The sequence below is a fragment of the Theropithecus gelada genome, chromosome 4 (assembly GCF_003255815.1).
Source record: "Theropithecus gelada isolate Dixy chromosome 4, Tgel_1.0, whole genome shotgun sequence".
Taxonomy (NCBI): Eukaryota; Metazoa; Chordata; class Mammalia; order Primates; family Cercopithecidae; genus Theropithecus; species Theropithecus gelada.
The window spans coordinates 47,619,147-47,633,476 of record NC_037671.1 but is presented as its reverse complement, the minus strand read 5'-3'; the positions used below and the strand labels follow the sequence as shown (position 1 = coordinate 47,633,476).

Genomic DNA, 14,330 nt, shown 5'->3' with positions numbered 1-14,330 from the left:
TGAGTTCCTATAGGGTAATGCTTTACTCAGAGTCATGTAATAATTCCCGCCTACTTGAATGCCTGCCTGTTGCTTCACCATATGTCTACAGTTTTGGAGGGTCTGTGGCCCTCCGGATCTGTTTGTGGTGGAAAGTTTATGGATAGAGATAAGGATTGTATCCATCCCACTGACTGTCAACGATTTTCACTGGTACAAAAAAAAATTCTCTTTTCTTCTGGGATATGTTCCATATAAACCTGTATGTTTATTGTAGCCTGAGGATTCCATACATATTAGAAGTACTAATTCTAGATAATAATTCTAATCCAAACCTCCTTTTCTTTGTAAAGGAAAAATAATTGTAATATTGTTATGCAGTAACATAAAAATAGCTATGTATAATTTGGACACTTCTAATAGAGAAAAGTGTTTCTATGAAGTATTGGAGTTTATCTTAAACTAATAATAATTTGACATTAGTGGAATAAAATGGAGAGTCCCAAAATGAATTCAGTTGCATTTAAGAATTTAGTATAAGCATCACAAAGCAAGAATAAGTGATTATTAAATAATGTTACATTAGATTAAATGATTTAATATAATGAGTTTACATTGGATAAAGAGTTTTATGTAATATAAATATAAAATCATAAGAAAAGCTTATAGAGAATTGAAATGTGTTTTATCTTTGGAAGTATTGTAATTAAAAAGTAGTTTCTGATGACCAGGGTACTAAGTAGTATATAGTTAAGTATCTCATATCAGTTATCTATTGCTACGGTAATGCAATATCACAAAGCAGTTCAAAGTCTCTGTGGCATGCAACAGTTAAGTCCTTATTGGTCCTGTGTCTATGATGGTCGGCTAGGCAGCTCTGCTGATTTTGGATGGCCTTAATCAGAGTAACTGGTTGACCCGGTTTTACTCTCTCATCATGTAGTAGGTATGTTCTCCTGATAATGGGAGAGATGTAATAAAGACCAAAAAATGCAATACATTTTAAAGCCTAATCTTGTAGCTAGTGTGCCGTCACTTTAATCTGTTGGCCAGAGTAAATCGGAAAATCAGCTAAGGTTCAATGAGTGGGAAATAGACGCTGACCCCTTAAGTGAAAAGAATTGCAAAAATTGCAAAACCACATGGAAAAAGATACAGATATGGGGAGGGGTGAAGAATTGGGGCCATTATTGTAATCTGTCTCACAGACCCTAAAGCAACAAAAGCAAATGAACAATAACTTTTTTAGTGCAGAACTTTTTTCTTTATGTAGTATTTGATTATATTGTATAAGATTTTATAGGAGAGGTTTCTGTTTTCATATTATAATTTTGAAAAGCTGTGTAGTTTTTTACATTAATTTTGAAATGTTAAATGGTACTAATATATGAACTCCATTTAGTTGCGCTATATTATTCTATTTATATGTCTGCAGAGTGTGCTTATTCAAACACAGTTTTTAGTAAACTTTTAGTCTTTTATGTTTACATTTGTTGACATTTTTGGTAAAATAAACAGTAATGCACTAAATATCCCTATAGCAGAATCTTTTAGTGCATTGTTAGCATAAATTTTGTGACTGGAATCGTTTTATGAAAAGCTGTTTCTGGGGGAGAATAAGAAACATACCTGACAGGTATGTATTTTCTTATGGTACGTTAGAAAAAATAGTCTCTGGAAGGGAATAGAAAAAAGATAATACTGGTTGTTCTTCATAAGGGAACTAGATAGTTAGTAGACAGTAGTAGGAGGGAGACTTTCCAGTGTGTATGTCTTTTTAAATTTTTTAACCTATTGAATATTGAACTACATAAATGTATTATTCAGTCACAAAGTAATATTTTTAAAACTTTTTTGTTTTTAAATAATTTATGTCGTTCTAAAAAGTTGCAACAATAGAATGAAGAATTTATGTATTCTCTTCACCCAACTTCCCCTAATGTTAACAACTTACCTAACCAAAGTATAAATATGAGAACTAGGAAATGCTATGTTTTATCATACTATTAATTAAATTACAGGCCTTATTTAAATTTCACCAGTTTTTCCCCCAATGGAATTTTCCTGTTCCAGGAATCAGTCTGTCATTTCACATTGCGTTTAAATATTCTATCTTCTTAGTCTCTTCGAATCTGTGACAGTTCTTCATTCTTTTCCTGTCTTTCAAGATGTGACACTTTAGATGAGTACTGACACTTATTTTACACAATGTGTAATAGATAATTTTAAAAGAACACTCTTAAGAACAAATTTAGAAATATGTCATAGTGATTTTTTCTTTTTCTAAAAAAAGGTAAAGTAAAACATACATCTCAAAAATAACACAGATTATGAGAATATTATAGACCAGTAAATATTCAAAAACTGAACATAGTCATGAAACAAGTAAGCAGACCAAGAAACAGAAGATTATCTTCATCTTAGAATCCTTCCTCATGTTCCCAGTCACCAAGCCCGCTACTTTTTCATCTCCCAATTTATTTTGTGATGTTAATATTACTGTGATATAAAAATCAGAAATTGCAAGAAAATAAAGCTGTACACTAGTACCACTTACGAATATAGGTACAAAAATTCTCAACAAAATAATAGCAACATATAAAAAATATATACCAAGTTTCAGGGAAATTTATCTCAGGAATGCAAAGTTGGTTCAGCATCCAAAAATCAATTAATGTAATATGCCTCATTAATAGAAGCAAAGACAAAAACCAAAGCATCATCTCAATAGATACATACAAAAGTTAATAGTTGACAATGTCCAACGTCTTTTCTTTCTTTTTTTGAAACAGAGTTTTGCTCTGTCACCCAGGCTAGGGTGCATGATTAACTCACTGCAGTCTCGACATCCTGAACTCTGGTCATCCTCCCACCTCAGCCCCCAAAGTAGTGGGGAATACAGGCATGCACCACCACATCTGGCAAATTTTTAAAATATTTTTAATAGAGACGGGATTTCACCGTGTTGCCCAGACTGGTCTCAAACTCCTGGGCTCAAGCTATCCACCTGCCTCAGCCTCTCAGAGTGCTGAGATTACAGGCGTGAGCTACTGTGCCCAGCTAATCAACTGATTTTTGATAAAGGTTCTGAAATAATTCAAAAGGGAAAGAATAACTATTTCAAGAAATGGTGCTGGCACAACATGAAATAATTTGGACCTCTTCATGCCGTACATAGATATTAAAGTGGATCATAGATCTAAATATAAGAGCTCAAACTATAAAATGTTTAGAAATACAGGAGTAAATGTTCATGACCTTCAGTTTGGCAAAACACACTTAGATACAACACAGTGACCTTGAGTTTGGCAAAGGGTTTTTAGATATAACAAGCTACCAAAGGAAAAAAGGTAAATTGGACATCATCGTAATTAAAAGTTTTTGTATTTTAAGGACACTTTCAAGACAGTGAAAGCACAGTTCACTCAATGTGAGAAAATTTTTGAAAATCATAAATTTGCAAGTTACTTGTATCTATAAAGAACCTTTTACAAGTCAACAATTAAAACACATTGCAATTAAATTTTTTAATTACAATTAAAAAAAGAGCAAAGGATCTGAATAGACTTTTCTCCAAAGAAGATTTACAAATGGCCAAATAAACACATGAAAAGATGCTCAATATCACTAACTATTGGCAAATCAAAACAACAGTGATGACTACTTCACACCCACTAGGATAGCTATCATCAGAAAGATAAATATGATAATGTGGAGAGATTGAAACCTTCTTACAGTGTTGATGGGAATGTGATACAGTGTGGCTACTCTGAAAAACATTTTTAGCAGTTTTCCTAAAGGTTAAATGAATACAGATTTTCCACATGATTGAGCAGTTTCACTAATGGTGAAGCAGAATGAAGAGAAATGAAAAGTCCACACAAAATTTGTACATGATGTTTGTAGCAGCATTATTTCTAATAGTCAAAAAATAAAAATGACCCAAATATTTGTTACCTGATAAATGGATAGCAGATGTGGAGGAGTCATACAATTAAATATTGTTATCTGATAATAAAAAGGAATTACTGATATACAAGGGATCTTTTAAAAGTTTGTGGAAAATGTGAATTATGAAATACTGTGCCTGGGTTTCACATTTTTTTTAAACAACAAAATAAACTCTAACTTGTTATAACATGTATGACAGGATCTCGTTTGAGTTACTAAGATGGATAAGACATCCATTTGAAAAGAGCAACATGAATTCTGCCCAAATTGAAGCAAGAACTAACATCAAATTTATGGTGAAGCTTGGGTGGTAGAATGGTGAAATCATTAATGCTTCACAAAAAGTGTATGAGGACAGTGCCCCAGGATATCAGCAGTTAACAAATGAATGTCTCATTTCATGAAGGGATGAGGTGACGTTGTGAAGCCCACAGCAGTGGACCATCTACATCAATTTTCAAGGAAAAAATTTATCTTGTTTGTAGCCTTATCGAAGAGGATTGACAATAGCAGAAACTGGCCAATACCACAGATATCTCAATTGGTTCACCTTATACAATTTTGACTGAAAAATTGAAGTTGAACAAACTTTCCACCTGATGGGTGCCAAGTCTGCTGCACCCAGATCAGCTGCAGACAACAGCAGAGCTTTCAGTGGAAATTTCAAACAAATGGGCTCAAGATCTCAAAGCATTTTTTCAAAGAATTGTAACAGGAGTTGAAATGTGTATTTGCTAGTATGATCCTAAAGACAAAGAACAATCAAAACCATGGCTACCAAGAGGTAAAAGTGGTCCAGGCAAAGCAAAAGCAGACTGGTCAAGAGCAAGAGTCATGGCAACAGTTTTTTGGGGGATGCTTGAGGCATTTTGCTTGTTGACTTTCTTGAGGGCCAAAGAATGATAACATCTGCTTATTATTAGAGTGTTTTGAGAAAGTCAGCCAAAGCTTTAGCAGAAAAAAAAAAGCCTGGTAAAGCTAGAATCCTTCTCCACCAGGACGGTACTCCTGCTCATTCGTTCAATCAAGGGCAATTTTGTGAGAGTTTCCATGAGATACCATTAGGCATCCACCTTACAGTCCTGATTCAGCTCCTTCTGACTTCTTTTTCTTTACTAATCTTAAACTATCTTTAAAGTTCAATGTATTAGTTCGTTTTCACGCTGTTGATAAAGACATATCCGAGACTGGGCAATTTATGAAAGACAGAGATTTAATTGGAGTTACAGTTCCCTATGGCTGGGGAAGCCTCACAATTATGGCAGCAGGCAGAGAGAGAATGAGAGCCAAGTTAAACGGGTTTCCTTTATCAAACCATCAGATCTCGTGATGCTTACTCACTATCACAAGAACAGCATGGGAAAAACCTGCCCCCATGATTCAGTCACCTCCCCCTGGTCCCTCCCGCAACACGTGGGCATTCAAGATGAGGTTTGGGTGGGGACATAGCCAAACCATATCATTTCATCCCTAGCCCCTCCCAAATCTCATGTCCTCAGTTTCAAAACCAAACATGCCTTCCCAAAGTCTGCCACAGTCTTAACTCACTTCAGCATTAACTCAGAAGTCCACAGTCCGAAGTCTCATCTGAGACAAGGCAAGTCCTTTCTGCCTGTGAGCCTGTAAAATCAAAAGCAAGTTTGTTGCTTCCTAGATACAATGGGGGTACATCAATGGGTAAATGCAGCCATTCCAAATGGGAGAAATTGACCAAAACACAGGGGCTACAGGCCCCGTGCAAGTCTGAAATCCAGTGGGGCAGTCACATCTTAATGCTCCAATATGATTTCCTTTTGCCCCATGTCTCACATCGAGGTCACAATGATGCAAGAGGTGGGTTCCCATGGTCTTGGGCAGCTTCTCCCCTCTGTTTGCAGGGCACAGCCTCCCTCCCAGCTGCTTTCATGGGGTGAAATTTAGTGTCTGCAGGTTTTCCAGATGGACAGTGCAAGGTGTCCGTGGATCTGTCATACTGGGGTTTGGAGGATGGTGGCCCTCTTCTGACAGCTCCACCAGGGAGTGCCCCAGTAGGTACCCTGTGTGGAGGCTCCAACCACACATTTCCCTTTCACATTGCCCTAGCAAAGGTTCTCCATGAGGGCCCTGCCCCTAAAGCAAACTTATGTCTGTGTATCCAGGCATTACCGTGCATCCTCTGAAATCTGGGTGGAGGCTCACAGACTTCAGTTCTTGACTTCTTTGCACCCATAGGCTCAACACCACGTGGAAGCTGCCAAGACTTGGGGCTTCCACCCTCTAAAGCCACAGCTTGAGCTGTACCTTGGCCTCTTTTAGTCATGTCTGGATCACCTGGGACGTAGAACACCAAGTCCCTAGACTACACACACCACGGGGACCCTAGGCTCAGCGCAGGAAACCGTTTTTTCCTCCTGGGCCTCCAGAACTTTAATGGGAGGGGCTTCTGTGAAAACCTCTGACATTCCCTGGAGACATTTTCTTCATTGTCTTGGGGATTAACATTCAGCTCCTTGTTACTTATGCAAATTTCTGCAGCTTGAATTTCTCCCTGGAAAATGGGATTTTCTTTTCAATTGCATTGTCAGGCTACACATTTTCCAAACTTTTATGCTCTATTTCCCTTTTAAAACAGAATGCCTTTAGCAGCACCCAGATCACCTCTTGAATGCTTTGCTGCTTAGAAATATCTTCTGTCAGATACCCTAAATCATCTGTCTCAAGTTCAAAGTTCCACAAAGTTCTAGGGCAGGGCCAAAATGCCACCAATCTCTTTGCTGAAACATAAGAGTCACCTTTGCTTCAGTTTCCATAAAGTGCCTCATCTCCATCTGAGACCACTTGAGCCTGGAGTTTATTATCCATATCATTATCAGCATTTTGGCCAAAGCCATTCACCAAGTCTCTAGGGAGTTCCAAGCTTTCCCACATTTTTCTGTCTTTCTGAGCCCTCCAAATTGTTTCAACCTCTGCCCGTTACTTAATTCCAAAGTCACTTTCACATTTTCAGTTATCTTTTCAGTAGCGCCCCACTCTGCTGGTACCAGTTTAGTGTATTAGTCTATTTTCACACTGCTGATAAGGACATACTCGAGACTCGGCAATTTACAAAAGAAAGAGGTTGAATTAGACTTACAGTTCCTCGTGGCTGGGGAAACCTCACAATTATGGCGGAAGGCAAGGAGGAGCAAGTTCCGTGTTACATGGATGGCTGCAAGCAAAGAGAGAATGAGAGCTAAGCAAAACAGGTTTTCCCTTATCAAACCGTCAGATCTCTTGAGACTTATTTATTGCCACTAGAACAGCATGGGAAAGGCCTCCCCTCATGATTCAGTCACCTCCTACTGGGTGCCTCCCACAACCCCTGGGAATTCAAGATGAGATTTGGGTGGGGACACAGCCGAACCATATCAGTCAACCACTTTTTTTTTTTTTTAAATGTAGTTAATAATGTATAAAAAAAACACTGCACTGACATGGCTAAATTCCCAGGACTCTCAGTTCTTTAGGGATAGAGTAATAAATGGCTGATATCATCATTTACAAGTGTCTTGACCTTGCTGGAGCTTATGTTAAAGTTTATAATTTTTTAGTTTTATCTTTTAATTACATTTTCCATTAACTTGTTGAAGTCCCTTCATATGAACTTGAAAACATTATATTGAAGAAGCCAGTCATAAAATACCATATATTGTATGATTTCACTTATTTGTAGTATCTAGAATAGGCAAATCTATAGAAACAAGATAGATTTGTGGTTGCCTAGGGCTGGGAGCAGGGAGTGAGTAAGGTCAGGATAGAGGAATTACTGCTAAAGGACAGCGTTTGTTTTTGGAGTGATGAAAATATTCTGAAATTAGATTGTGTTGATGGTTGCACAACTATGAATATAATAAAAACTATTGAATGGTATAATTCAGTGGATGGATTTTATGGTATGTGAGTTATATCTCAATAAAATTGTTAAGAAATGATCAATAACCCTTGCCCTTTAAACATCTGTCTCATTTGGGAGGCAAATGTAAAAAGCAAATGATTAAATTGATAATGTGATAAGTGCAATAGCTTAAAGATACTGTGAAGCTTGATGGTTGACTAGTTGTTTACCTGTCAGACCGTGGAAGGGATATCTGTAGCGGAAATTGTCTTTCCTAACTATTCAAATGTCGGTCGAGGGGATAATACTTTCAAAGATTTACAAGTGATGCTGTTTAAATAGAAATAAAGTATGTGCCTAATACTCAGAGCTTAGTAGACTCTCAAATTGTAGTTGTCATGGTGAGACAACAATACTAATAATTTTGGTGATTAAAATGGTGTATACAGTCTGAGGAAGTAATTGTTTCTTTAGCATTTTCTAAAATATGTTCTAAATAAGGCTTTCCTTCAGATGCTTCTTGATAAAATGGTGTGAAAGTTAAACAAATGAGGAATATGGTATTATTTGTACTTAACACTGTATGTACCATATTAAAGGCTCCAAATAGTCCTACAGTAAGGAAACTATTTAATTTTGTTCAACTCAGGGTTTCCCAAATTTAGTTCATCCGGTATCCATTTGATTTGACGATACCTGTTACCATGTTTTGCAGTTACCCTTCTCTGAAACACATTTTAGTATATGCTGCTCCGATTTCTTTTTGCTAGCTGTGGTGATCGGAGTATGATATACCCAAACTTTACTTATTTGGCTTTCTAGATGATTGACTTTCCAGAACAATACCTCCAGTTATAATGTTCATGTCTCTCTTTCATAAAGCTCTGCATGACACCCATCTTTTTGAATACAGGAAAAAAGTTACATTTTTCTCATGATTTGTTGTGCTTCGTTTATTTAGGTTAAACAATAGGAACCTTATAACCAATATATTCGTTAAATATTTAATAATTTTGACTAGGATGAAGTTCAGAGTAAAAATCCATATTCAATTTGTCAGGTTAGCCGAAATAAGTTTCTTTCAGAAACATCACACGTTCTTCTCAGTTATCTAACATTTTAATTTTGTTGAATAGTTATGGTTTTTGTTTTCTATGTGCCTCTGCTGTAGTTTACTTTAGGCCCTTTTTGCAAGTAGGTATACTACACACTTGTATAATTGCTTACAATGAGAATAAAAATTCATGTCAGTTGACGTATGTAAGAATGTCATGATTTTATGTTTTGGAGATTGTATTTTGAATGACCTCCAATTTACCCAGAATACTTTAAGGGGTTTCTGTTGTGCTTTTATGTCTTTTGTTGTTGTTGTTTTTACTCTATTTAGGCAGATCTGTAAATCATGTATTTAGATACCAAGCAGTGGAAAAATATTTGACATTCAAGTTTGATGGCGTTTTTACATTTTGTAGGATTTGCCATTAATTTCAGTGTTCCACACACACCCCATTTTATTTCTAAAAGTGTGAATTGTAGTTACAAGATATAAATTATTTGGGTCTCTAAGTCTGTCATGTGTCATAGCAGCAGGACTATAATTGCATATATGTATTCCAGATAAAGGAAAGAACTAATTTTTTCCAGTGATGTGTTTATCTTAATGATTTCATTTGTTTTTGATAAGTTTGAATATCAAGGCCTTTGATTCTATGGAAAGAGATCTAATTTTATATTGTTATATGCTGTTGATGTTTCAACCTTAATGTCAATGAGAATAATCCACCTGTAACTCTTTTTACTATTGTTGCATAGCAAATAATGGGTAGGTCAGTGGCAACAATTATTTATATGTGAGTTGGCAGCTCTGCCTCGCATTGCAGTTTTTTGGGTAGGCTGGCTTGGCGCTATTCCATGTGACTTTCATCTTTATTTTTGGATTGGGGGCAACGTAGGTCATGCTTTTTTTCTTTTTCTTTTGGTGATGGTGGTGTCTCCAGAGGGCCTCTTAAGCCCTTGTAAGGCCTAGGATTTTAACTGGCACGTTTTGTCGCTACTGCCTATTTATCATTGGCCAATTTAAAGTCAAGAGACAGAGAAGTAACTCTGCCAAGTGGAGGTCATTGCAATATATTGGATGTGGTTGGTGCATATTTAATCTATTGCAGTGTGAGAGTTCAAAGGAGATAGGTATTAGGCACTGAAGAATAACACTAAGAAATTGAATATTAGCTAAGTTTTTAAAATAATTTCTTAATATCTCAACTATTTTCAAATATATTTTTAAATTCAATAACTTTCAGTTTACTGCCCTGGCAGACGACAAACAATGTTAGGATCATTTTAAAGCTTGCAACAAAAACGTTTTGAAGCTTGCAATAAAAACATTGCACTTGTATGCATCTGCAAGAATGTGTGCATATTTTTATATGGGAGAGAGAATTAAATATTTTCCTTTTTGCTCTATAAAAGGAATAGATTGAAGAAGTAAGGGATTTTAAATGTCCTTGTTAATTCCTTGGTAAGGGCATGAATTTTAGGTCTTAAAATGCATATTCTCCAAACCCGTTATATAAATTAAAATCGGAGATATGTGTGGCACAGTCAGCCTTTTCAATAATACAGGTTAAGTATCTCATATCCAAAATACTTGGGACCAGAAGTATTTTGGATTTTGAATTTTTTTTTAATATTTTGGAATATTTGTGTATATAATGAGATATCTTGAGGATTGGACCCAAGTCAAAACATGAAATTCATTTATGTTTCATATATACCTTATACATATAGGTTGAAGGTAATTTTATACCGTAATTTTCATAATTTTGTTCACTGAACAGTTTTGACTATGTGTAAACTGTAACCTGTCACATGAGGTCAGTTGTGGATTTTTCCGCTTGTAGAGATCATGTTGGTGCTCAAAAAGTTTTGGATTTTGGAGCATTCTGGATTTTCAGGTTAGGAATGCTTAAGCTGTACTCATTTATTGAATATGCCAACATAATTTGTAAAGAAGATGTTCCTTAATGGCTACCTCTGTAAATATGTGACAAAATATTTTTCATTTTATGCCTCAGAGTTTTTATATATGACTGAATATAGTATCTCTGAATATAAGGCAGATTTTTATTTATCAGATGAGAAGATTTTAAAAAGTTGTTTACTTAGTTGAATGTGAAAATTATTAGGGATGTAGATGTCATCAAATGTCTACTCATAACATTTAGTAATTTAATATACATTCAAATCATATAAATAATATTAATTTAAATATGCTATTTTTCTCTTTAAATTTTTTGAGTCTTTTCATATTGTTACATGCATTTGACTTAAGTGTCTTCATCAATCCTAGAAATATTTTTTAAAATATCAACTGAGTTTTCCAGGGTATATGATTTTTATTTCTTGATTGTTTGAGGTAAAGCAGCACTTTGATGAAATCAGTAGAAATTTTTACCAAGTCCTAAGCACTCATTATTTATGATGCCCACATTGTAAGTATTTTATAAATTTCTTTTTAAGTTTCTAATTTTTTAATTTTTATTTTTACAGTAACATATAGCATTTGGAATTGTGAAGTAATTCTCCCAGGGGTAACTACTAAACCCATATTGAATTTCCTTGTGGCTTTTCTCTTTCTAAAAAATATTGTCAGGTTACATTTACAAGTTTTCAAGCTATAACTGTAAGCTTCCAACTGATTGAGGTCAATTCAGCCTAGTGTATTTTTCTCAAATATTACTTTTTGATTAAAAATACAAAATCGTGGTGGTACTGTGTAATATGAGAACCTTTGTTAGGATTCTAATGTGAGGCAACTCTTTCTGAACAATAATTCTGTGAAAGGTGACTTATATTTGTGCAAAAGATATGAATGAGTTTCTTTTTGATCACTTTTTGGTAGATACATTTTGGCATATTTTATCTTCTCAAATATTTATTTTATTGTTGTAGTGTGATCTTTTTAAGTACTTTAAGGAGATTAATTGGTCAAACATAACATTCTTGCATGCATAATATATTCAGTACCTCTATCCAAATGGTATAATTTTTGTTGGAATGCTGCAGGGAACACACTAATTTTACATGATTTTTTTTTCTTGGCCATGTTATACTGTTAGTACTTTTTCTGCAGATTTATTTCTAAAGGTAAAAGTAAAAACCCTACTTTGGTGTGCCTTATATATTTGAAGATTTTTCAAAAGCACTAGATTTTAACCTTAATGTATTTAAATGTATCATCAATATTGCTCAATGTGCAGTCTTTTCTTGGCTTAGCTCAAGGTTGTGATTGCTAAGTTGTATATCCCAGAAAGTGTGAAGGTTAAAAAACGTTTGAAAGTTATTTTAAGGCCTAGCTAGACTAGAATCATGCTAAATATCATTAGCCAAAACAATTGGTAGTTGATTCTATTTGACAGGACAAAGTTCAGTTAAACATTCTCCATCTGTAAACAACTTAGAAAAACTAACAATGAAATATACAAGGTTTCTCTTGTGATATAACAATGTAGAATTGAAAGTATGTAGAAAGAACATAAGGTCTTACCTAAGAAAAATTTTCAATTATGTTTAGTATGGTTTTATTAAAATTGAGGATCATTTAAAATACACTGATAATATTAGGTGTCCTGTTGTGAGGTCTTTTATATTGTATGTATTTCATTCATTTCCAAAAATATTGCTTTAATCTGAATAATTAAGATTTTCTTGAGGAAATGCACTGGATTTGAAATAGTTGTGTGTGTATGAAGGAAAATCCATTGTAACTAGAGCTGTTGATTTCTCACTCCAGTAATTCACAGGGGAAATTTCCATTCAAATTAATCTCATTATAATGACTTTTTTCCTTTAATAGATGTTTATCCTTTTTATATTTATTCTGATATGTTTTGCCTTCTCTCACTTAAAAATAGTTTCTCTTTTTTTTAAACTAGTTCTGTTTTCTAAATTTTGCTTGTCTCCCTCCTCATCTTCATTTGTCTCTTTCCTCTCCTTCCTTCCTCTCTTCTTTCTTTTCTCTTTCTTTCCCTCCCTTCCTTTCTTGGTAGCAAATATTATAAGAATTAGGCTCACATTAGACTTGTTGTAATGAAAACATAACAAATAGTGACTTAAGTAAGTGGTGTTTTATTTACTTTATCCTGACTCACAAAAGAACTGCAGCGCCAGACAGTTTAGGGTTGGTATAGCTGATGAACTATTTTGCTTTGTTTTATTAAGTTAAACAACAGGAACCTTATAACCAATGTTCATTAAATCTTATTAATGACTAGAGGCGGGCACCACCATGCCTGGATAATTTTTATACTTTTAGTAGAGACACTGTTTCACTATGTTGGCCAGGCTGGTCTTGAACTCCTGATCTCAAGTGATCCGCATTCCTTAGCCTCCCAAAGTGCTAGGATTACAAGTGTGAGTCACTGTGCCCAGGCAGTTTTCTTGAGGAAGTTAGAAAATGAAAGACAAATGACTGGCTGGTGAACTTTTACCCACAACAATTGTTGTACCACAACAATAAAAATGTATATAAAAAATACTTCTTCTGAAATACAATCTTATTCTGGGTGTTTCTAAAAAATACAGATTTCAAGATCCAATCGGTGTTTTAAATGCGCTTTGTCATTTCTGTTTTATAATGCTTGTATAAATTTTTTTAAAAAATTAGGTGTTTTCATTCTTTTTTCATTAATTAATTCATTGCTAATAGATTCCTACTTCTCTGGTGTACCACCACAATGTTTGACTTAATGAAATAAGTAATATTTTTTCTATAAATTGAATTTTCTTATTTAATTGGATCTGGTTTTCTTTGAATTTTATTTTATGTTGGAGAATCGATCCTCTGGAAAGTATTCAAATGATGTACATAATAGATGTTTAAGTACAAGTTACTGATAAGTTAACATAATTTTCCTAAAAATTTACTTTATATCAAGTGGTATTTTTAATAGAAAATGGGCTATAATATACAATGTTATTAAATCACCAAGGTGCTTTTGTGTGATGGTTACCATTTCATGGCAAGAAAAAGCACATTTTTGGGGGGTGAGAAGGGACTATGTTTGTTTCTTGTATTGGATTTGAGACTGTAGGGATACAAGAATGGTATTCCCTTTATCATCATGCAGCAAGTCAGTTTTTTACATTTGTTCTTTTCTGTAGCTTTTCAAATGATAGCCTTTTTTTTCCCCCAATTTTTATTTTAGATTCAGGGATGCGTGTTCAGGTTTGTTACATGGGTAAATTGCATGTTACTGAGGTTTGGTGTATGAATTATCTCATCACCCAGGTAGTAAACGTAGTACCCAGTATGTAGTTTTTCAACCTATGCCCCACTCCCTCACCCACCCTCTAGAAGTTTCCACCTTCTGTTGTTGCCATCTTCATGTCCATGTCTGCCCAATGTTTAGCTCCCACTTTTAGGTGAGAACATGTGGTATTTGGTTCACTGTTCCTGTATTAATTTGTTTAGGACAGTGGCCTTCAGCTACATCCATGTTGCTGCAAAGGACATGATTCATTCTTTTTATTGCTGTGTAGTATTCCA

The 14,330-nt window shown here is 34.8% G+C and overlaps 1 protein-coding gene across 3 annotated transcripts in view; it reads left to right on the top strand.

Annotated features, from left to right (window-relative positions):
• Positions 1-14,330, top strand: part of SUPT3H (SPT3 homolog, SAGA and STAGA complex component) — a 538,163-nt gene that overhangs the window by 91,440 nt on the left and 432,393 nt on the right. Inside the window, exon 3 of one of the 3 annotated variants that reach the window (XM_025383821.1) lies at positions 10,684-10,737. The exons of the other annotated variants lie outside the window; for them this stretch is intronic. Within the exon in view, the coding sequence (XP_025239606.1) occupies positions 10,684-10,737 (54 nt within the window). The remainder of the gene's footprint in view (positions 1-10,683; positions 10,738-14,330) is intronic. 3 annotated transcript variants of the gene reach the window in all.